Source organism: Natator depressus, chromosome 19, assembly GCF_965152275.1.
Source record: "Natator depressus isolate rNatDep1 chromosome 19, rNatDep2.hap1, whole genome shotgun sequence".
Classification (NCBI taxonomy): Eukaryota; Metazoa; Chordata; order Testudines; family Cheloniidae; genus Natator; species Natator depressus.
Genome location: NC_134252.1, coordinates 9,153,209 through 9,178,430, shown reverse-complemented (window position 1 = coordinate 9,178,430; position 25,222 = coordinate 9,153,209). Strand labels below are relative to the sequence as shown.

The 25,222-nt window shown below is 42.4% G+C and overlaps 1 protein-coding gene across 1 annotated transcript in view; it reads right to left on the bottom strand.

Annotated features, from left to right (window-relative positions):
• MAN1C1 (mannosidase alpha class 1C member 1) overlaps positions 1-25,222 on the bottom strand; it is an 86,232-nt gene that overhangs the window by 37,493 nt on the left and 23,517 nt on the right. The window contains exon 2 of the mRNA XM_074934301.1: positions 24,116-24,212. Coding sequence (XP_074790402.1) covers positions 24,116-24,212 — 97 coding nt within the window. The remainder of the gene's footprint in view (positions 1-24,115; positions 24,213-25,222) is intronic.

The following is a 25,222-nucleotide window of genomic DNA, read 5'->3' as shown; positions in this document are numbered from 1 at the left end:
TATTTAATTTAATATGGAATGAAAATTTAATTATAAACTATTTGACATCTCTCCACCCCCCCACACACACAGAGAAATGCAGCCAACTGGGGAGTGAAAAGTGACAACTACTTAATACTGCCAGCTAATAGAATACAACAGAGTTTAGGTGCAGGACTGGTGTGAAAAAGCACAACACTTCCAACTCAAATGATGGACAGAATTTTTAGGTAGGTAGAACGCAAGCGAACGTGGCCATAATAATTGAGCTGATGCTTTTCTCACCGAAGAGGCCATGGCCGTTTTCATGACTACAAGAGCCTCTGTTTTAAGTTTTCATCTGAGAGAAGACAAACAGCAATCCAGAAGAAGTACTGTATAGTCGTAATACAAAGCTTCAGCTCATCACTTCCAGGAAGAGCTTGTACCACCCCGTTCTAAGCCTCAAGTGTGTTTAATCTTTTAAGAGAGAAGAATGGAGACATCCAGGAAGGCAACAAGACAGCTCTGTTTCTATTTTTACCCACTCAGAGAGCAAATCATTCATCTAAGCTCGCTAATTTAATTGCAAAAATCACCAACAAATATTAAGTTAATGCAACGATTGTGACAGGTGCTGAATGGACAGCTCTGGAAACAGGATCCAGTATTGTACACACCAGGCAGGAACAGTACAAAAGTCACTGCAACACCCAATGCTAACATGCCTCAGAACTAGCCTGGAGGGAACCAAATCCAGGGACGAGAGGAGGGTGGAATCTCCATGGCTAGTCAATCATGGAAGAGTCTTCATGGGACTTGCTGGAGGCTCCAGCTTTCAAACAGGGTGGATAAAAATCAATGATTAAAAAAAAAATTTGGATTTTTTTAATTTAAATCGGATTTTTTGATAAAATGTTTTTTGAGGGAAAAAATGATCTAAAGATACATTATAGCTGACAGATATCTCATCATGGAATAGGGATTATAAATTCTAATTCTATAGTATGAGACAATACATTCATGTAATGTTTAAGAAAAGTTTTGTAAATGAGTTCCAATAGTTCATGGATTAGGGACCCAATCTTACGGGGTTCCACAGGCTTTTGTATAGATTATTTAGGTTAATCTTTCTATCTACCCAATGGGACTCAGTGCTCAGTCTAGAAGATACCATCCAAGATGCTTAGTTTTGCAGTTCTCAAATTGTGGATTTGTGTCTCCAGAGGTAACATGCCTGTTAACAGCAAAAATGATTTTAAATAAATAAATAAATAACGTATAGAGGTGAGAAATATCAGACCTCAACTCTATTGTCCCTCTGCAAATTTGTGTACACAGAGTCAATCCCTTACCTCTCTCTAAAAGTGCAAAGTTTCAGAAAGTTCAACGAATAGAAGATTGTTGGGGGCGGAATAGATCTGGACAAGGAGAAGAAGTCTGGAAATAAATGTGAGAAGTGAGGGACATATGCTTGTTTTGTTAAAATATTAGATGTCTGTGTTGAAGAAAAAATCCAGAATACTTAACGTTGTTGTTTTAGTTAAATAAAACAATTGAAATTTCTGTCTGGTGATGTTCTCCTCCTAATACAGCATGGCAAAAAAATCATCCAAATATTAATGATTAACCTGTTGAATTGGAGATATTTATGAAGTCATTGGGAGATGAACTATCAGCTTCAATTACCTTTGGTAAATGAAATAACCAAACAATCATTCATTTTCTGATATAGCTGTAAAACTAATCTGAAAAGTTCTCAAAATAAATCACTGTTTACAAATGTATAGTGTGTACCTTCTAAAAATGAAACCTACATCTACCTCTGAGTTGTGAAGAATATGTATTAAGATGATAACAACCAACAAGAATGCACTTTTATGTAGAAAACCATGATTAAATTGAGTCTTCCTGACTAGTGATTTAAATTGTGATTTAAATAAAATCCACACTGCTTTAAAAACATTTAAAATTATACTAGACAAGGCACTGGTAAGCGATACCATAAGGAACAGTCCTGCCCCAGCAGGGGTATGAACTGGACGAGTTAATGGGTCTTCTTCACCCTGAGTTTCACTGTTTTTAACTGCTGGCCTCTCTTGAGCCTGTCAAGAAAGGTGTCAGTTATGCCAGCAGCGGTGATGGTTCGAATACACTGCCAAGGGCTCATTAGGAGGTTTAGCATGTATCCTTTGGGCCACATGAGGAATGCTGTGGAAGACATATGTCAAACAGCACATTCAAAGACACTAACAAGTTTAAATGTCTGTCACATAACTACAGTATTAAACTTCTAAGGGACTGTCTACACTTAAAACACTCCAGCGGCACAGCTGTAGACACTACCTACACTAACGGGAAGGATTCTCCCATTGGCATAGGTAATCCACCCCCCCCCCCCAGAGGTGGTAGCTAGGCTGAAAGAAGACTTCTTCTTTACCTAGCGCTGTGTATACCGGGATTTAAATTGGCTTAGCTACACTGCTCAGGGTGTGGATTTTTCACACCCTATCAGATGTAGTTAAATCAACCTCATTTTCTACTGCAGACCAGGCCTAAGTAACCACTGACCAGGGTGCTCTGCGGTACAGGCAACAGTATCTGAATACAATCCATAATTTTTCTCTTACTTCCATTGCTTAACAGTGAAGCCTCAGGTTTACTTTCATGCTAAGACAGAGATTTGCATTGATTATATTCAAGATGAACCCATGGATTTAGCCAACCCGCAACAGATGTGTCGTCCTAATAGCAAGATGAATGATAATAATCAAAGCGGAAAAGGAAAAAAAACAGGCTCCATTCACCCAAGTGAAATATAAAGAGAACAGAAATAGCAGCTGGGATTGCCTGGTACAGACATGCCTCAACTGTTGGTACATGGGCTGCTAACATGCTCTTCTTCGGGGTCCCAGCAAATAAATGCTAAGAAGAGAAGTGAACAGTGCAAGCTTTGTTGGCAATGTACAGTATAAAACCAGGCAGCTGGGGCAGGTGGAATGAGCTTGGGCCTGGGAACCAGGCTAATCCTGGCCCTGCCAGACTCAGACACGCATGTTATCAACTTCATCCCGAGTGGAACTCCACTGATGTTAAAGGAGCCACACCAGCAATTAAATTGGCCTGCTGAGGTTAAGTGTCTTGCCCAAGGTCACAGCTTCCCCATGTATGCCAGCCACCTGCCAGCAGCGTTAGAATGCATTAAGGCTCAAAAAGGACTTGGAACTAAGATAACTATAGCAACAATCACACCCTATACTGCATCTTGAGTCTCCTTTCCGCTACCTAGCATCAGCAAGCAAACAAAAACTCCCCACCACTTTAACCAACACGGGCAGGCCAAGACCATCAGCTCCAGGCACACACACCATGCAGCCTCTCCTCTGAATACAAAGTCGAGTACTAGGGGTTTAGTTCTCAGTCCCAGCAGCTTTTATAACCACAAAGTTCAGGTCTGATATTCAACCGTTGCAAACTCAAACTCATCTGCACAGGCTTAGGGTTACCATCAGGGCCTCACTAGGAATTACAAGGTGCTCCCACAAGGGCCTGTTGTGCTAGGACATCCATTCGGATGGTCTTCCCACGAATTGGTTGGTTGCCCTGGTTATGAAGAGCTCCATGGGCAAAGTTCAACTGTCCTAGTTTTAAAAATGTATCAAAGAAAAGAAGAAAATCTTCCCCCCAAAGCATCTCCCTTTCCCCAGACATTCTGCCAATACCTTTGGCTTAGCACTTCTGCCGTCTCTCTGGAAGCTGACACATAGCGAGGCAGACACAGCACGAAGACAGCCTCAAGCCTTCAGAACACTGCGGTTTTATCTTCTGGATCCAGGCTCAAGTGCCAGAGGGTGGCCATGCAAAGCACCTCAGCTTCTTACTTCCAATGCTCCACATGCAGACAGACCAGCGAGATGTAATTTACAGTAACAGGTGGATTTCCTTTTGCTGCTTTACTTGCAGGTATGTGGCTGGGAAGTGAGCAGGAGTGGAAGGAGGGGACAAAACCAGGGAAGGAGAGAGAACATGAAGGGGAAAAGGAGACAAATACAGAGAACCTTTTTGTGCTCATGAGATCTTTAAGTATACTGTGAACACATTCCCCTGGCCCCACAAGGCTTCCAGAAAATGTATTATGTATTTGTTGCACCCAAAGGGCTGCAGTCTCCTGCTCTGGAGCTGTCTTATCAGATCCAACTGTTAAAAGGCACAGCCCATAACTCAGGCAAACAACCTTCGGTTTTCCTAAGCCTTTCAGTGCTGCCAGGTGCAGAATTTCCAACCCCTTTGTTGCATTCGAAACAAACCCTTCGCACAGTAGTCCAATTCCCTGGGCCTTGCTGGCTGTTCTAACACGGTGCGTGCCTTACTGGGAAAAGAAAAAGCACAAGATGTTGACTAGCCAAGAAGAGAGCCCACAGAGTGGATCATATGTTCACAACACAGACTGAATTTCGCTTTTCCCTTTGTCACAGAAGGTTTAAATTAAGTGGGCATGCAAAGTAACAGCCCACCGAGAAAGGACCCCTCATTTTAGCAGTTCTGCTTTCAGGGACCCTTTACAGAGGGAAATACCTCAGATCCTCCACATAATCTGAGCCATTTATCTTCCCTGGAAACCCGCCTATTTTTCATATGCAATCCTCACAGGTGCTAACCAACTGATCTGTCCTCCACTAGCTCCTTATAGCAAATGATAACAAAGGTCAGACTTGAGAGACTCTCAACTATGAGTGGTTTCAGAGTAGCAGCCGTGTTAGTCTGTATCCGCAAAAAGAACAGGAGTACTTATGACACCTTAGAGACTAAAATTTATTTGAGCATAAGCTTTTGTGGGCTAAAACCCACTTCATCAGATGCATGCAGTGGAAAATACAGTAGGAAATACATATAAGCTTTCGTGGGCTAAAACCCACTTCATCAGATGCATGCAGTGGAAAATACAGTAGGAAATACAGTATATACAGTATATATATCTTCCTACTGTATTTTCCACTGCATGCATCCGATGAAGTGGGTTTTAGCCCATGAAAGCTTATGCTCAAATAAATTTGTTAGTCTCTAAGGTGCCCCAAGGACTCCTGTTCTTTCAACTATGAGTCTGTCTCCCAAGATTCATTAGGGGAGATCTACAAGTGACACTTTCAGCAAACATGTAGCTGAAAAGGCCTCGCTTATTAGCCAAAGAAGGAGAAGCTGCCATTTCCAAAGACTCCAGCTGGCTCCCGCACTTGATGCTGATGCCAGGAATTAGATCACCATGATGAACAACAGGTTTATGATCCCAAGAAGTGCCACCATGGTGCAACTCCAAAGACTGCGACACTTAGTTTCAGAAAGGTGTTCTCTGTCTTGTGCAACTTAATGTGAGCTTGTGTCTGGATACAGAAAAACGGAGCATTTCACAGTTAAATAGAGGTCTGCTGTAGTTGCAAACACATGGTCAGATCTGCTCTAGGTCACCACTCCTGCTCCATGGATGTTTTCAGAACATGGACTGCAGGATCACTTGCCTCAAGGGTGTTGGAGAGGCACTGAGAGTATCAATTTGATCTAGTGACTAATGAAGGTGCTATAATACCCTGCTAAATTGGGGCCACTGCAGACAGTTAAAGAGCACAAGGACATTCCAAAAGGGACACCGTACTCTGCTTAGCAGGCTGCTGTTCCTGAGGACATGAAGAATATGCTCATGCACTGGTATATGCAAAACGAGAATCTTCTTCCCCTGCACTAGCTCTCTTCAGCCTTGCACGATTTTGCCATGAGCTTCCCACAATTAATCTGCATTTTGCCCTCAGCACTAATAGACTTGGGCTCAGCCTGGTTTCTTCTGGTCAGATGTTTCACAGTCTAGGACCCTCCTCCAAAAATGCCCTGCCTTCAGTTTTCAACAGCCTCACCCTTGCACTTCATAATTGCATCATCTCCTTCAACACAGAGAAAGTGATGACATGGTATCACAGCTGTCAGATCTTCATCACACAGGAGTGGGCATGGACTGTTTCTCCTAGCATTGTTACCTGTGTGGAAGGGGCAGTGCTGAGACTATGTACTGCCTTCGCAATGTGAAGAAGGGGGCACGGTTGCCCTGCGCCAGGCAAAGGATGGCATCTCAGCCAACTCTTGGAAGTGCTTCCCTTTATCAATTAGCTCTACCTCTGTCTTGTCTAAATTTAGCTGGAACCACGTATGCTTCATCCATCCATTTCTCTTTTGCAGGCATTGTGACATCTAACTGCCATACCTACCAGGTTTTATAGCACCTTGCCGCATTTGCTGAGAGAGATGCATAACACTGAAATCAACAGCACACTGATGACTTGAATCTGCAGCTTCTTATGATGGGTAAAGTCATTAATTAAGTTTCGCAGCACCCCTTGGAGACGGGGAAGTACTGCTTCCTTTCTGAAAGAGAGGAAGCTGAGAGTTTGTGACTTGTACCAATCTCACACACAGAATGAGCAGCAGAGCTGGGAATAAAACCCAGAAGTCCTGACTCAGCTGCCTAGTCAACATTCTCTTCTGATGTTTCTCACTGAATAGAAACCGAATCTTTTGTTTTCAGCAAGGCTCTTTTAAAAAAAAAAAACAACAACCCCCCCCCCCCCCACAGTAATCCATTGTGCCAACGCTCAAAGCGAACAGCACAAGTCATTAAAAAGCTATCATACTTAGTCTTGCATATAGCAGGGCTGTTTAAACGCTACAGAGCAAAGAGTTTTCAGATGGCTTCTTGCTAACTTTAATAACCAAGCTTACAACTGAAAGGAACCAGAGAGAGGGAGAGGAATTGAGATCATAGCAATGTAAACCTAGATCAAAAATGAAAGGCCCTGACTCCCACTATTCTTATGTCAAATCGTATTTGTCAAAACAAAAATTAGTACAGACACCTTGTTTGGAATAAAAATTAGGATGCTGGTTCCATGGAACATGATGAGCTTGTTAACTGCTCGTCACAGAAGAATTCACTCAGGATACGTTACTCAGCTTTACCTCTTGGGGTGCCGCAGCACCACAGAGGGCAGAAACCAAGGACTGATACGCCGACGTCCTTTCTTCTGGTAACTGTAGCTACTGGAGGCTTCAACAGATTGAGTTGGTTTTGATTAAAATCAATGCCTTGATAGAATAAAATCGAGAAAGGAAGCCATTACATTGGTTTAGCTTATTAATATTGCTCTGAGACCACACTGAACTTCTGGCCTTTTTGCCCAGTGACTCAGGCAAAGGCTTTGGTAGCTGCCTGAGATCATGTCATGAGATGGCCCACAGGTGGTAGCAGTATATTACAGAACTCCGAGGAGGAGGGTCTCCGCAGATGGTTTCACACCCTTCAAGATTATTTTGGCAACAAAGCAAACTGTGAAGATGGTTAGGCCTTGAGCAATTCTGCAAAAGCTCACTGCACAATCACAGAATCACAGAATCGTAGGACTGGACGTGACCTTGAGAGGTCATCTGGTCCAACCCCCAGCTCTCATGGCAGGACTAAGTATTATTCTAATCTAGACTTCCCCTGACAGGTGTTTGTCTAACCTGCTCTTATAAATCTCCAATGATGGAGATTCCACAACCTCCCGAGGCAATTTATACCAGTGCTTAACCACCCTGACAGTTAGGAAGTTTTTCCTAATGTCCAACCTAAACCGCCCTTGTTGCAATTTAAGCCCATTGCTTCTTGTCCTAGCCTCAAGGGTTAAGGAGAATAATTTTTCTCCCTCCTCCTTGTAACAACCTTTTATGTTCTTGAAAACTGTTCTCATGTCCCCTCTCAGTCTTCTTTTCTCCAATCTTCCCTCATAGGTCAGGTTTTCTAGACCTTTAATCATTTTTGTTGCTCTTCTCTGGACTTTCTCCAATTTGTCCACATCTTTCCTGAAATGTGGCACCCAGAACTGGACACAATACTCAAGCTGAGAGGCCTAATGAGCCAAGTAGAGCAGAAGAATTACTTCTTGTGTCTTGCTTACAACACTCTTGCAAATACATCCCAGAATGATGTATGCTTTTTTTTTTTGCAACAGTGTTACCATTGACTCATATTTAGCTCTTGGTCTACTATGACCCCCAGATCCCTTTCTGCAGTATTCCTTCCTAGGCAATCATTGCCCATTTTGTACGTGTGCAACTGATTGTTCCTTCCTAATGAATTTTATCCTATTTACTTCAGACCATTTCTCCAGTTTGTCCAGATCATTTTGAATTTTAATCTGATCCTCCAAAGCATCTGCAACTCCTCCCAGCTTGGTATCATCCGCAAACTTTATAAGTGTACTCACTATGCTATTATCTAAATCATTGATGAAGATATTGAACAGAACCGGACCCAGAACTGATCCCTGTGGGACCCCACTCAATTTGCCCTTCCATCATGACTGTGAACCACTAATGATTACTCTCTGGGAATGATTTTCCAACCAGTTATGCACCCACTTATAGTAGCTCCATGTAGGTTGTATCTCCCTAATTTGTTTATGAGAAGGTCATGCGAGACAGTATCAAAAGCTTTCGTCTACCACTTCCCCCCCTCCACAAGGCTTGTTACCCTGTCAAAGAAGGCTATTAATTTGGTTTGACAATGTCTTGGAAAATATGGTTTTGAACCCAAGGCTGAGAGCATCATTCAGCTGAATGGTCTAGGGGGATGGAGTGTGAGGCTGGGAGCCAGGAACTTCCAAGATCTAATCCTGTCTTTGTCCTAGACCTTGGCCTGCTCAGTTAGTCTCTCTCTGTCTCCATTTCCTCTACCCACAAAAGGGCAGAAGGAGTTAATACTGACCAATCTCCTAGGGGTGCTGTGAGGATTAAATTATTTATGAAGTGCTTTGATATTCTAGCATTGAAGTCACCAGGGAATTATTATTATTCAGTAAATTAATCAGAACCAGACCATTACTCGTTTCCAAATGAAAATCGAACAATACAGACCCAGTTGGCTGCACTGTTATACAAATCCTATTATTTACTTCTTTGTGTTCAGATTGGGAATGAATAAACCAATATCCTTGAAGCTTTGGTAACACAACTCCCCTTGCCCATACCCTCCCCCTCAAAAGAGCTTTGAACCAAGTTGAATAATAATAGCAGCAGTAGCTCTGACACAGAGCTTTTCCTCCAAACACTACCAGGCTCTTCAGTCCCGTTTTACAGATGGAGAGACAGAAGCACAGAGAAGGGAAACGACTTGCTCAGGATCCCATCGGCTCAGCTGCAGAGTCAGGAATAGAACTTAACTCTCACTGCAGTGTCCTATCAATGGACCATGCTGCCTCATCCAATTTAGTATTTGTGCAAAGTGCCTCACTGACAACCCCGGAAGCTGAAACCCTACTTATCCACAGAAAAGGGACACCAAGGGAAGCAGCAGAGGAGGTTTCCCCCACGTGCCTCACCAGTGGAGCCTTAGTTTTGAGCTGAAGGCCGATCTCTAGGGCCGAGAGGAGAATTTAGCCTCAGTGGCCCTCACTGCTGAGTCTGAAAGCAGGGTTGAATCTATCAGGCCTCTATTGCTGATGGCAAGAAGGCCCATCACGTGTGTAGGTGGTTTTAGAGATGTCTGCTAGGAACCACAGGACTCTGTCAACTCATGTCAAAGAGGCCTTGGAAGAGCCTATAGCTCTCTGATAATTATAATTACTAAAACTCAGTTTCGGCTACAACGCAACAAATAAGGCTCCACAGTACATGGGAGTCACAGAACAATACCAGCCATGACCCTCACTAAACACCTCTTCTTGTATTGGCTTCCTACCAAAATCTGGTCAACTGTAGTATCAGGTTCCCCATCTTTACTCCTCAGTCATCTGAACTGAGATGATCTTCACTCTGCCCTTCTCAAACACCTCAAGATTGGCAAATTAGCTACTCATTCCCCCCTCCCTTCTTCCCCATGCTGGCATATATTGGCTAAAATAAAACACTCTGTAGCCTTCAATTTTAACTTTACTTTACAGTCCAAAGGTCCCATTGTTTCAAGTTTAACTTTTCCACTCTGTGAATTACACTCTAATATGGAAACTTTTTTTGAGAAACCACTGTCGAGTGATATAGTCTGATTCTAAAGCAGATTCCAAAATGTAAAGAGGTGGGACAAGAGAAAATAAGTTTGTGATCAAATAATCAGAAGGATCAAATCAGTTGCTAATGATTTCTCTCCCATCACTAGCTTTCTTGAATAGAGGCATAGTGCTTGTTCAGCTACTGTAAATTAAACAGAAAAGCTAAGTAAATGTAACAAAGAGGTTTACAAGCCTTTATAAATTGAAATTCTGAATTAAGGCCTTATAAAATTGTCCCTTTACATCCTACTACTTCAGCAATCTATATATTGTTTCTACCACATCATCAAGACAATATTATTTACCACAAATTCTGCTAATCCCAATGACAACAGATCACAGTTAATGCCTTAACTCAATTTATTTTCTATTGTAGTTTTGTATGTGAATTTAAAAGATATAACACTGTGTAAATTTGTTCCCTTTGTTTAGTTTACATTACTTTAAACAAACTACATCAGAGCAATAAAGTACCACTACAAAGAGATAAAGGAGACAAAAATTAGTCTAAGAACTAGAAAAGATCCATTCCATTCTTATTAGCACATTCTCCTGCAAACTAAAAATCTATTTGCTTTTGAGTAACTTCATTTGTTTTTGCTTTCCAAATAAACCATTCTAAATATACACCATTGCTCGAGTTACAAGACACCTCATATTCAGAATATTTCTGTCTCCTCCTCATTGATTCTCCTTGCTCTATTTTTTGTGCATAAGTCAAACCTACAACCCCAAAATATTTTATATCCTACACACATGCTAAAAATGCAATCAGATAGATGGACATTTGCAGAGTGAAAGCAGCAGATATTAATTGTCTTGCAACTACCTGATAATTATTTAACAGATTCATCAGAAATCCATCCACTTCACTCCAGTCAGTGTATGCACTCAAGACATTGCAAAAGTGACCACCGCCCCAAACAGTGCACACCTATATCAAGGTGAGAACTAAGAGGTAAGGATACACACTTCTGAACTAATTACGTCATTCTTGCCCAAAGTGAGGAAAAATAAAAGCACAGATCATTTCCTGCAAACCAGCACAGAAAACATGAGGGTAGATAATCCTATTGTACGAGGCTTGGGAATGGGATATTTTATTGTACATAGCTACAAAGTGTCGGCAGAACTTTGAGAGAGCTGTTTGCCAAATGAGGATACTCCACTTCCCATTGGAAAAAGAAGAATTCTAAAGACCACATTAATCAGACCTGCCCAAACATCTGGCTATAAGACATCTCAATCTGTTTTTCTTTGTTAACATGAGTCGATCCTCTGAATACACAGGAAGTGTTAATGAATCACAATTCCACCTGTATTGTCCAGTGTGTGTCAGCATATGTGCTACACAGTTACTAGGTAAACCTGGCGCCAAATACAGAAGAGCCCCATGAGATTTAGCTATTTGGTTGCTAAGGTCAAATTCAATACTGTACGTGGATTCCTCCAGCTGGGAAGGAAATCATTATTTTGTATTATAAACCATTCATGGTTTTCAAATCTCAATCTCCCCCAAAGAATTACGTCTGTTGTTCAAAAGAATTTTCTGCTGTCTCTCTCTGAACAAGGGCAGTTGGGTGCCAGGGAGGAATAGAAAGAAAGATATTCAGTTAATTTAGAAAGTTGGATATGGCAAGGTAAACTACAATGGGAAGTGAGGGTGACCAAAGCGATCTGACAAGATTCTTATTGTGCTCTGAAAAGGGGAGGCACTTGATATGAAAGTTAAATGCACAGCATAGTAATAGTACCTTTATTACCAGGCCTGGCTCAACAGTGCTAGTGGTGTCTGATCCCAAAGTTTAATCCACTGTGCCTCAGTTTCTTCATCTGTAAAACTCATTTCAGGTGTGTGGAGATCTTTTGCTGACAGGCCTTGTGCATTGTGTAAAGTATTATCAAAACACCCAAAACTTCTTGGAGTTCAAATTGAACTACTTTCTACTCAAGAGCTTCTGAAGGGAGAAACTGACTGTATTGGACCTTAAGGGCCTACTGCAGCCAGACTGCACATCTGCTATGGAGAGCTCAGTGAGACAGTGAAAGCATGAATTATACAAATACTCCTTTGGGAGAGAGGTTTTTTGTTTCATTTCAGCAACAGCACCTGGATGTCGTGAAACTGACATGATTATTTCTTGCAAAGTTAGGTTATTTGATAACCAGCGAGGCGTAAGTCTGGATACAACGGTTTAAACAGGTTAAGGGACGGGGACGACATACAGTTGGAGTGAAAAGCTTCTAGTTTCTCTTCTGTCTGTCTGAAATTACGTTTAGACTGGTTAAAGGTAATAGGATTATATACTTTTTATTTTTTCTTCACATGCCACCCTGAGTGACTGCATCAGTTAATGAGAGGTGCCTCAGCAGGCCTATTAAAGTGAACACACACATCCCATCTAAAACAATTATCCATGGACTTCAAGAGACATAGCTAGCAGTTAATGAGCAGAGGCTGCTAATTCATCTTATAATTCAAGAGAGAGAGACTTTGCTAAAATAATCAGAAAGAACGTGCCCTTCCAACTTCCAGATACATTTTCCAAAAGGCAGTGGCAGATGTGTTATGACAGGAAAGGAGAGAAGCAACTTGTAACTCTAGACAATATTTCTTCCTCGGTGAATGATACAGAAGATTCATTCGGAGGAGCTTCTTAGAGCATTTTAGTTTGGGGAGGAAAAGTACCTCTCTCTTATGTGATGCTCTGAGAACTCAACCCTTCTGATGGTTTATAAATGAACATGCTTAGAGCTGAACCAAAGGGGCAGGGATAAAGCTTCCCTCTCCCCTCAAATACAAATAATTCTGGATACAGCTGAATGGGAGGTGCAGTGCCTGGAGATGCAAGACACTTTAAAGATGAGCCTCTTCTTTCTGGTTAAAACTGCCAGTATTAGAAGTGGCTCTCTGGGTGCCACCCTGCAAGGTTCCAAATACCCTCATAATTCAGTGAAGCCAATGGGAATCATGGGACGCCAACAAGCATTTCACAGGATCAGACTCTTAGAGATGGACTAGAGTGGAGGGGAGGGCAGGAACTTCTATTTAAACGGCTTTCTGACTGCTCGGACATACTAACTGCAAAACCAAAAGGCGACATTAACAAGCAGTATGTTAGACTTAGAATTTTGGTTGTGCAGAGGAATCAGGAAATTCAAAATACTGATTCCCACAGCAACCAGAACCCAGCCCGCCTGGAATAAGAAACACTTTATGCTCTTATAAGATGCTAATTTTAACACCTACAGCTAAATTTTGTCCTCAGATACATGGATAGAGCTTCAGTGAAATCAGTGGAAGCCCTTCTACCCTCAGCCAAGGGGAAAACTCAATTCTTAGTTCCCACATCCTTGAATTATTTGCTATCACATGCAGAAAGCACCATGCACATGGCTTTTAGGGTTTCATATGTGCAATATGGCTGAGTTATGACTTCCGTGAGCACCATTGCTTGGAATTTAGTGATTCTGAGTGCAAAGTTTCAACCAGAATGTTGTAATCACATAGTATTTCTCCCAGAAGAAAATACAGCTGCATGTGATCATATGTTCAAATAAAAGCATTGTGGCAAAAAATGGAAATCTACGTAGGTGTTTTTAACTGCATGTTTGTAAATCTCAGCAACCATATGCACTGTACATTGCAACTGATATGGAAAATGAATCATGCCTGTATGACACCATTTTCATCTACAGCATCTTGATTTTCCTCAATCAGTTTTTAACTCGAGTCCAGCACAATCCGCTTTTCCATTGGGGAATCACATACAGAATGCATTACGGTGCATTAGAACTTTTGAGAACAAAGTACCACAAAATATTTAAACATGTTTATTAACACCGTTGTTTTAATAAACAACATGTTTATTAAAAATTTCTGATCACTCAAGAAAAAGCTGAAGGGATTTTCTTCAAACTTCCGCAAAAAATATTTATTTCCCTTTTTATCTTTTGGGGAGAGAACATGCCCGAGAAGTTTAATCTCAAAAGAGAATATTTTTAAAAATTTGTGAGGGTCTTAGAATTAAAGTGCCTGCCAACGTGAAGCTAACTTTGAAATCATTGACAAATCAGATATGAAAGTCGATGTCCTATGGGAAGATGCTAAATAGGTATTAAACAGGACAAGCGATTTTCAGCTCTTTCATGCCAAAAGGAGGCATGTTTCAGAAAGATGAGAGAATACAGGGAATGAAGGAAGATACCTAGAGAAATTACACAGAACACAATGCTGTAAAAGAAGCAGTTCTACAGGGGATCACTTAGGGGGTGAATGAAAAACAGGCAAAGTCTCACACTAATCTAGATGATTATTCAATAATTCAAGTTTAAGGCACTTAGGTAACACCACAAAAAAAAAAAACATGAGAAAGGAGTTAAGCCCTAAAATTAAAAGCTAACATAGCAAGACCAGTTCTGACCCTACCTAGTCTCTTAGAAGTTCATTTTTGAAAAAGACGGATAGCAGTGAATTAAAAATAAAGAGAAGAAATGGGCTTCCTGCTACATAATTTATCTCTACCTCTTCTTTCTGAATAGACAAGGGGAAGTCAAATGCAGAATTAAAAAAAAACATAAAAACTGCAATGCCAGAGGCCACAAGATATTTCCGATTATTTATATATACACCCCCCCCCCCCCCGCCCAATAAATAAATAATGTTCTAAATTTGTTCCAATTTTCTGACGAGTTTCTGGTGTTCTTCATCTTTTTTGGCGGGGAGGGTGGACTGGTTGGGGAGGAGGCAGAAGAGAACAACATACAATGCCCATATTTCTAAAAATACTATTAGGGACATAATTCATCTTCAGGAACTCAGACGTCACACGAGCAACAGCTCCATTCATCCAGTCAGCTCTGCACAGGACAGACCATTCCTTCCATGTAGGCTCCTTGGGACTGTCTTTTTTTGTTCTGTGTTTGTACAGAGCCTAGCACCATATGGTCCTACTCTGTGACAGGGGCTCCCAGCCACTACAGTCATAAATAAATAATGATCTATGAGAGTCCTGGTGACTTCACTGAGAGTCTGAAAAGGCCCATCCATGCAGATTCAACTGCAGATTAGGGTTTATATAATGACATGTACAAGAGAGAATGAAAAATACAGTCCACGCTGAGGAAATGCACACACTCAGGGGTTGCGTTCCGGTTCTTGTGCGCACAAGTGAGAAAAGCAGCAGGCATAAGCGGGCATAAGCAGACTATAACGGTTATACACTTGTTATGGCTCCTCTAATATCCAAAGAGCTCACACTTCCTAGCTCCTCCCCAGGAGAGGAGAGTTTCGGGGAAAGGTTTATGGGTCAGGACAGGGGCCACTGCTTTTACTGCATTCAGAATCGTCACCTGCCTATGTACCTTCCCCCACCGGGATCACTCAGCACAGCCAGCCGTGCTTGCTCTGTGTGGACACTCCAGGGCTGGCCCAAATTACAGGTATGGAATAACACAGCATATACTCTTTTTTCCCCCACACAAAATATACCAATTCACTGAACTGGGCAGCCAAAGTGCCTAACCCACCAATGCAATGTGTAAAAAGCAGTTACACCAGACGCCCCGATCCACCCGTCAGTTCTTCTTTTCAACCTCAACTGTCTCCCTATCAACCACCCACAGCCCCCACGTTGAGCAATTATTGTACAGCCTTAACTCTGATGTTCACTAATTATAGGCCTGTGGTTTTTGATGATTAATATAGGGTTGTTATGACTAGCCTAAGCTACACTGTATGTGTTTGTGTAAGTTAGGTATGTATGGCATCTGATTGCATATAGGGCCTGGAAGATAAGTCTGCCTAAACATTTAAGAAAGAGATACAGTAACCTATGGATGGGTGATCTATGCTGTCAGTGACTGTTCTACGTTTGCCATTCGGTTCTGCAAATCCTGCATTAAAATTAAGTCAGCCTTTGGTGTGCTGTATATATGACTGGCGTTGATGTTGCAAATCTCAGTGCTGCCAGAATCACTACCATCATCTCCATAATACTGAAAAGAATCAGTCCGGAGTCCAACCATCCCCATTATCAGCTGGCCACCTTTTAATCACAGGCTTGATATCAGTGAAGACTGGACAATTATTTCCTGTATAATTAGAGTCCAGAACGAGGCACAAAAAACATCCAGAAAAGGATAATTTTTCTTTAAATGTTTTTTTAAAACTGCATTTTAAATAAGCCTTTTAGGGTTGAGACAAAGAAAAACAGATAATTACAGCCCAGCATTAGTTAATATCCTTCTCTACAAGAGTGCAGGGCTGCTATAACACTGCTCCTTTCTTGCATACTAGTATATGTTCTTCTGCTTCATATTTCCCAGTCATCTAGAAAAGAGCCAGGATACTATTCTCTAGTCACAGTTTTTGAACAGGAATTTCTTCCTTTGTAGGCTTTTATCTGCAAGTTTATATTAAGACAGAAAATGTGATGTCACTACATAAAATCACCTCGAATACTATGTGCTGTTCTGGTTGTCCCCTCTCAAAAAGACATATTAGAATTGGAAAAGGTGCAGAGAAGGGAACAACAATGATTAGGGGGGTGGAACAGTTTCCACATGAGGAGCGATTAAAAAGACAGGGATGGTTCATCTTAAAAAACGAGACGACTGAGGGGGAATCTGAGAGAGGTCTATAAAACCATGACTGGGGTGGAGAAAGTGAATAGGGAAGTGTTATCTACCTCTTCACATAACACAAGAATTAGGGGGTCACCCAGTGAAATTAATAGGAAGCGGATTTAAAACAAACAAAAGGAAGTATTTCTTCATGCAGTGTACAATCAGCCCGTGGAACGTGTTGCCAGGGGATGTTGTGAAAGCCAAAAGTATAACTGGGTTAAAAAAAAATTAGATAAATTCATGGAAGATGGTCCATCAATGGCTATTAGCCAAGATGGTCAAGGATGTAACCCCTTGCTTTGGGTGCCCCTAAACGTCCAACTGCCAGAAGCTGAGCCTGGATGATAGGGGATGGTCACTCGATAAATTGCCCTGTTCTGTTCATTCCATCTGAAGCATCTGGCATCGGCCACTGTTGGAAGACAGGAGACTGAGCTAGACAGACCATTGGTCTGACCCAGTATGGCCATTCTTATGTTCTTACTAGCTGTTTCTCTGAGGGTTTTTTCTGTGCAGAATGTTTTCAGCAAATTTGAAGATACTTTCCTGGGTTTTGGCTTCATTACATTCAAAGCTCAGCCCAGGGTCGTCGGATAGTTCACAGAGCTCTTGAGGAAACAAGGGGTGATTAATGGCTTTATGCTGATGTTTTTGTTGCATGGTTTTCTACTATCAAAATCCTGCAGTCAACACTTCTCAGCTGTCCCCTGTATCTAAAGGGCTGAACTAACACTCTAGATCCAAGCACGCACAACCTTTGGAGTTTGCATCTGAACTTTGCATTGTGGGACAAAAATCTTAGAAATCTGGGTTCTGGGGATTTGTCTGAACCTGAAACTCAAAGCTAAATTCAGGGGAGGGAAGGACACATGGTTCAAATCCAATGTTTGCACAACTCCCTGTAATATAGATTCGTGCTGGCTCTGATGCAAAGCCCACTGGAGTCAACTGGAGCTTTGACTTACCAGGCTTCGGATGAGGCCCTAAGATTGTATGTGACATTAGCACCATACTTGGACAATTTGAAAGTCTTGCCAGGGTGGCTTTGGATACTGGCTTATGTTTATAGCAACACATTTTTGCTTTGAAGTATTTTATGGCCTTTATATGCATAAAAAGTCCCCTAACATGCTGGGAAGCCTTCAGAACATTGAGAGTCTTGAGGCCTTTGACTATCAAAGAAGAACATGGTCACATCACAGTGCCCACAATACGAACTGGTTTTAAACGTGGGGGAGTATTTTAGTTACAATATACCATAGAACAGCAAAGGCAGCCTGATTTCAATAGATGTCATGAACTTTTACTCCCTGGACCACCAGGGCACAGAAGTGCCACAAAAGCAAGGATTTTAGCCCATTGCGGGGCAGTGGGATGCTGATCAGCTAATGATCACGTTCAGGGCTTTTAAAAGGCATTAGTGTGTTTGAGGGAACCACCACCCTCACCACAATCTGGAGAAGAGAGATGTAGCTATGTGCCTGCTGGAAGGTTAAAGATGTGCCTTGTTTATATGGAAGGCGCAAACTCTGGCAGGTTGGCGGGTGTGGGGCAGACACATGGATACATGTCAGTTCCAATAAGAATCATTAACAAATACCCACTGACTCTGTTGTTTGGATGGATAGCCTGAATCACTGCTTCATACTGACAGGAAATAGGTTTGTTGCTACGGATTTCAGTGGCAGCAAAAATAGTGTAAATACAAAATGTCCTTCCTTAAAAACAACATTCAACCGGGTAAAATGCGACTGAAAAAAATGAAAAAAAAGAAAAGGCTAACAGTGTTCCAGGAAGAGCGGAAACATCTTCATTAGCACTGCCGGGGGGTGGTGGTGGGGGGAAGAATGTTTCTCTCCCTAAAAAGCACATGAAGCAAACTGCATAATATGATAGTCAGAGGGAATAATTCTGGATGCAAATTCTGAGAACTATTATTTGTTCAATCAGATAAAATGACACTCCAGGGTTTTGCACTTTTGTGATCACAGGGAAAGAGGCACCTACTCGAGCCAAAAAACTCCACAGAGCGAGCATGCATTTCTCTTCTTGTTGCTCCAGTTAATATTTTCATCCTGTTACCTTTCCTGCATTAAATACATATACATGAATGCCTATTGCTTCTCATTGGCTGATTGCTCCCTTTCTGTCTCCTTGCTAAAGTCACTGACAACAAAATATGCTCTGTGTAAGCTCCAAAGCTCGTCTCTTTCCCCATCAGAAGTTGGTCCAATAAAAGACATTCGCTCACCCACCTTGTCTCTCTAGTATCCTGGTACCAACAAGGCCACAACAACACCGCAAAACAACAAAACATGCAGCTATTAGGAAACTGTGTGGTTCCAGGTGGGCAGGGGGGACCACAAGATGGATCAAGTGACAGACAGTGGAATACAGAGCCTTTTATATCTAAGTAGCTTGTGTGAATTCAGCTGTTCAAGTTGGTTGTGACCAAAAGTTGCTACGTTCCATGACTGGAGTCCACGTGGAATGAGTTTGGTGGTCTCAGGCCAGTGGAGAAGTGTCCATATAAAAAAAACCCCAGTAAAATTGGCATTCATTGATCTTTTAGACGGCAGTCTCAGAGCGACCAGGGATCAAAAGATTCTTGATGCTGAGCAACACTGTCACCTCGCCAGGTGATCAATCTATCCAGGTTAGGGCTGAGGCATGGTAGAAAGCAGGGTTAGAAAGCTTGCCTTGGCACATATCATGCTGTAATTATGTCAAAATCTAGAGGACCTCATTCTCCAGAACCTTCATTTGGGCACCATTCTAAAGTACTAAATTAAATAAGATGTATTTTTTTAAAATCACCCTCTTCCCTCCCCCATGTCATTACAACCCTGCTCAACGCAGGGACTCGAAAGCACACCATTTCTGAGCAGCTGAGGCTGACAACATCCCATCTGCAAAGCAGGCTGTCAATACCGTCCAGGCAGCTCTCAAACCTCCAGGCCAAATAAATGAACTGAGCCTATGCAGCGGCTCATTTCCCAGGAATTGTTGATGCGGTACCTGGTACGCTGTTGTACTCGGTCGCCAAACAGCTGAGCATGGAGCAATCCCAGGGCTGTCTGCAACCCGCAAGGACGAACTCGGAAAGTTTTACATCATTGAGACCTAGCTGCTGTCAGATCCTTGCCGTCTAGTACTGCTGACCTGACCGTGTCCTCAATATGACAGTCCTCCCATGTATTCACATCAGAGAAACTTGCAAAGATTCACAAAGATGGTACAAATTCAGGAGATGCTGAAAGCAGCAGAAGCCCTGACAAGACAATTTTAGGTGCTCAATGCAATATCCAGATCTAGTTAGAGATGGCTATTTTTGCACCAAAACTAGTATATTAAAATGCTGTTAGATTCTGAAAAGAGGCTGTTTAACAGCATTGTGAAGTTCCATATTTATTTCCTGTCAGTGATTGCAGGGCAAATTGGCTCAGGTTACAAATCAAAAGATGGATTTTTCTAGCTGCCAGCACTGCATACACCATGAAATATCTAAAAATCAAACTTCCTAACTTATCACTGTAATAAAGATTCTGCAATTAAAATTTAACTGACAATTCAAGTTGATGCATGACCAGAAATGGAATCTAGCTTGTTTTCCATAGCTAAATAAACTCTGCAAGACTAACAGGTTTTAAGAACATTTTGTCCAAAAAGTAAACAGATATGACAGACACAGCAGCAGACAGAATAATAATTCTGTTATTTAATGCTAGTTATTACCGTGACAGGTGCATCAGAAATGCCTCGCTAGATAGTAACTTTGCCCTTCTCCAGCTCTTTTACTCCAAGGATCTCAACATGCTTTACAAATAGTGATTAGTTCGGGCTCGTAACACCAAAGAGAGGAACACCGGGAAACAGAAAAAAAGAGGGGTTAAATAACTAGATCACACAAGTCTAAGCTACAGCTGGGAACAGAATACATCCCTGTCCCTATCAATTTGTAGCCGTAGCTACATCCTCTTGCATAGCCATACTTACAGACATTTTTTCTAAACAAATATGCTTTGGGTCTGATCCTGAGAGGTGCTAGTAACCTGCTATTCCCACTCAAGTCAGGGTCTTTAAGAATGGAGAAAAAACTACGGAGAATAATGAAAATCCTGAAGTTGTAGAAAAAATTAGAGTGCCTGAAATTTAGCATGACATGGGATTTAGTCCTTCACCACAGAACATCCTCCACGCCCTCAGCTGTATGATCCAGCAATTCTGATGGCATTCATTTCAAGTGATACCACCAAGTGGATGTCAAATGGCATTATGTTCTAAAATGAGTTCACCTCCTCCCCACCCCAGGTGAGCATGGAAGGTTGGGAGAGCAAAAAAGAGTCTTTACCAATAGCCCCTGGCTAGTGGTCTCTAAAAAGATCATAAGTTATTGCAATGGGGGAGGGTATTATTTGTACAAATGAGCTGTACATGGAAAATTGGAAAGTCCTGGTACAAGCTGGTTATAAGAGAAGGATTTGGTGCATTATTTACCCACGTAAAAGTGTAAGAATAATTTGTCGTAGCTGATCTCAGTCATGTCTGTTCTCAATGGTAGCAGATGACAGAACGAGGAGTAATGGTCTCAAGTTGCAGTGGGGGAGGTTTAGGTTGGATATTAGGAAAAACTTTTTCACTAGGAGGGTGGTGAAACACTGGAATACGTTACCTAGGGAGGTGGTGGAATCTCCTTCCTTAGAGGTTTTTAAGGTCAGGCTTGACAAAGCCCTGGCTGGGATGATTTAGTTGGGGATTGGTCCTGCTTTGAGCAGGGGGCTGGACTAGATGACCTCCTGAGGTCCCTTCCAACCTGGGTATTCTATGATCAGACCATTGGTTAAATAACATTGGGACCCTGTCTCCATGTCTATGCCATGCATGCTTCAGAGAAGATAACCCCACCACCAAACCTGGCCACGGGTGTAATTCTAGAGGTCAGGAAGGAGTCTCTCTCTCCCGGATCCCCAAGTATGAAGGGGCATCATATGGAAGACAAAATGAGCAGAGAACCTTTCACAGTCCTAACCTGCCTCCTCCTAAGCAGAGCTGGTTTCCGGGAGAAGGAAAGAAAGTAACAGGTTTGGAGACAGCAGAGGAAGAGTTCTGCTCTGCTCATTATGCACTGTGTGGATGGTCAAGCAGGGGCAAACACATCACTGTTCTATGATAGCAGAAACAGAATCACCAGAAGGTGAATGTTCAGTTTGTATTTCTATTTTGACTTGCACGAACATATTTGATGAAAAACAGGTCCCCCGCTTTTCTCGGGGTGACGCTGCTGATAACTGACGGTTCAGCCGTAAGTGAGCATCATGTACAGAACAGGGAAAAATCTATCACCCTTAAAGAACTGGAATATTTTTTCAGTCACACAAACATATTCTAAAATAGCCCCAAAAAGGTGTCCTTCCTTCCACACAGAAGCAAGCAGCTGCAGCAAAAAATCTCAGCTGAATTTCAACACCTCAGGTCAGGAGAATACCAGGATTGCCTACGGTACATCTGTGGTTTGGAATAAAAAGGCATTGTATGAGACAAATCAGTATTCCCCTAATTTCTAAATGCATTTTAATATGACAGGGATGCAATACTCTAGCAAGGGACTGTTTAGTCCTTCATTTCTTTACTAAGCAGCAGTTTAGAAAGGGGGGAAAAAAGCATATTAACAGCATGAAAGGCACCATGTAGCATCTCTTCAGTGATTGTCTGCAAACCCTTCTGCTCCAGAGAGTGTTTTCCTTGAGAGCCCTCACAGACACGTTACAAGCAAGCATAAGCACCACCAATTGTTTTAGCACGATAAACACATTTAAAACCTTTCAATATCTTTTGTCTGTTTACAGCCGCGTTCCTTAAGGAATTCCGACAAGTTCACCAGAATGGAAAATGCCACACTAAGTGATGCAGCAAATGCAAATTCTAAACGAAAAACCAAGCTGTGGCAGGATGTTCTTGGTATTGCTGGAGAAAAGGGAGGAAGGGGGAATGGCTGGGTGAAACCAGTGCTTCCGAAAAAGGGGATTGGGATAGCAATGACTGGACCAATGAGGCACAACGCAAGCTTCCCCAAGCTGCTCTGTCAGTTCATCTCTGGCTTCCACCCAAGAAACATAAAGAACTTCACTAATATTAATGAAGTAACCCTTCCCGTACTCTCCTGACATAAGTATTATCTCTGTTGCACACAAAGAAGCGGGCACAGAAAAGCAAAGTGCCTTGCCTAGGATGACATAAGGACTTCGTGGAGCACTGCAAACAGATCTCCTGACTTCCAGTCCTGCAACTAAGCTACAAGACCATCCTTTCTGCTCCTACCATCTGCTTCTGCAGCACTGGGATCCCCACAGAGCTCTACCATTAGGTTTTAGTACTGAAATTATGCAAGCTGCCACTCCCCCACCCCTCAAAAATCTAATCTGCTAAAGAGAAAAATTATACAAGCCAGTAAACACACAGTGTAAAGAGTCTTTAATATTAATTCCCTTATTCAATATTTCACGAAGTCTACATCCCCACTCAACAGTGGAGCAGTAAGAGAGAAAACAGAATTTGGTCAGATCCTGACGTTGACCAGTTGAGACAAAGAGTAATGTTTTCAGGCTGAGATTAACTTCATGTTTTAGTGCAGAAATTGGTCAGTTTTGTAATTGCTCTGCATCTCTCCAAGACACACTTTGTGCTAGATACAGTAAAAGTGATCGAGGCTGGGATTTTCTAAGGAGCTGAAGGGAGTTTGATGCCCAACTCAGTGGTGGATTAGCCACTGGAACAATGGGGCCCATGCCCAGGGGCCCTGGCAAAATGGGTACCCCCATGCCCTGCTTGGCACTCCTGGTGGGAAGTAGGGTCAGGGTGCGGGGGCTTGCCCCGCTCCACCCAGCGCTCTTGCTGGGGAAGCCCCCACACCCTGACCCTGCTCCTCACCAGGAGCACCGGGCATACGGAGTGGGGCAAGCCCCCATACCCTGACACCACTCCCCACTGGCAGGAGCACTGGGTGGGTGGGGGAAGCCCCCACGCCATGACCCTGTTCCCTGGCAGGAACACCAGGTGGGCAGAACGGGGCACGCCCCCGCGCCCCGACCTCACTCCCCATGGTAGGAACACCAGGTGGGCGGGGGAAACTCCCGCGCCCCAACCCTGCTTCCCAGCAACAGCGCTGGAAGGGTGGGGGGGGAGGGGGCAGCAGGGACTGCAGGCGGAAGGGGTGGGGAGGGGCCTCCACTCGCTCTGGCCCAGGGCCCCACAAAACTGTAATCCGCCTCTGGCCCAGCTTCAACAGAATACCAATGAGAGTTGGGCACCTACCTCCCAGAGGCTCCTTTGAAAATCCCAGATACCACTTTGTTAAAGGGGAAAGAGGTTGAGGTTACGCAGGCTGCTCCCCTGCAGCAAGGGGAAAGGAGAAGAAATGGGAGTTTGCAGTGCTATTACTACTTTGCATTTACACGGTGGCAACTTACCGAACATGTTACCAATGTGTCCATTCTTAGTTAGTGGTCGAAGTTCATTTTTTCCGAATGCATATCGTCTGTAGTTATCCCAAGCAAACTTCATCATCTACAAAGAAATAGGGGGAGGGGGAGTAATTAGACAGATCATTAAAGTGAACTAAATTTCAGATTTAATGCAGGGCTTGATCCCGATCAGTGCAGAGTCCTGCATCTTCTGGTGACCCACTAATTATGAATGTCTACACTGCACTGAATACATAAGAATCCTGCTTGAAATTCACATTCGGTACCATACTTTTATTATACTATGGTATTTCAGGCTTGACAGGATGGACTCATCAGTTCTGGGGCACAATTTGGGATTGTGATAACATAGTAGGTCCGCAAAAAGAAAAGGAGGACTTGTGGCACCTTAGAGACTAACAAATGTATTTGAGCATAAGCTTTCGTGAGCTACAGCTCACTTCATAGTAGGTTCCTGATTCTAACTTAATATCCAATACTTTGTTGTCAAACTAAATGGGAGTTTTGTATGAACATCAAATTATTTGAATTATCCCGTTTCAGCCAAGAACTTCTAAAATTTCAAAGTGCTAATTACAAATGGGAAAAATATAAATGCTAAGCTTGATGGGTCTAAAATTAATTCCCCAAAAGAGATTACATTTTGAGTTTTAACATTTCCTTATGATATTGATAGTGAACCATTCATCAGGTACAAGAGTATTAAAATCCTACCTGATCATTTGCCAAACGCAGATATATAAATATGTATTACGTTGAAAAGGAAGCAGGACTGGGGTGAATCATGCACATAAGAATATGGAAGTGAGCAAGAGAAGAAGCTAATCTTATCTTAAAATAAACGTTACTCAGATTTAAACTTTCCCTAATGTTCAAGCTGAACCTTCATTTTTATTAATAGCAGATCTCCATGCTTTTGAGGAAGAGGATGGAATCCATGTCATTTTGAAAGCTTCCAATCAAGACTCAATAGCATCTTCTCAAGATGGTTTTATGGGAGCCCTCCCCCATCAGGAAGATGGATGTCTGAGAGATCCTTTCCAAGTCAAACAATTCTCTGACACAGAGCTGTCTGTGTTGGGAAGAACCTCC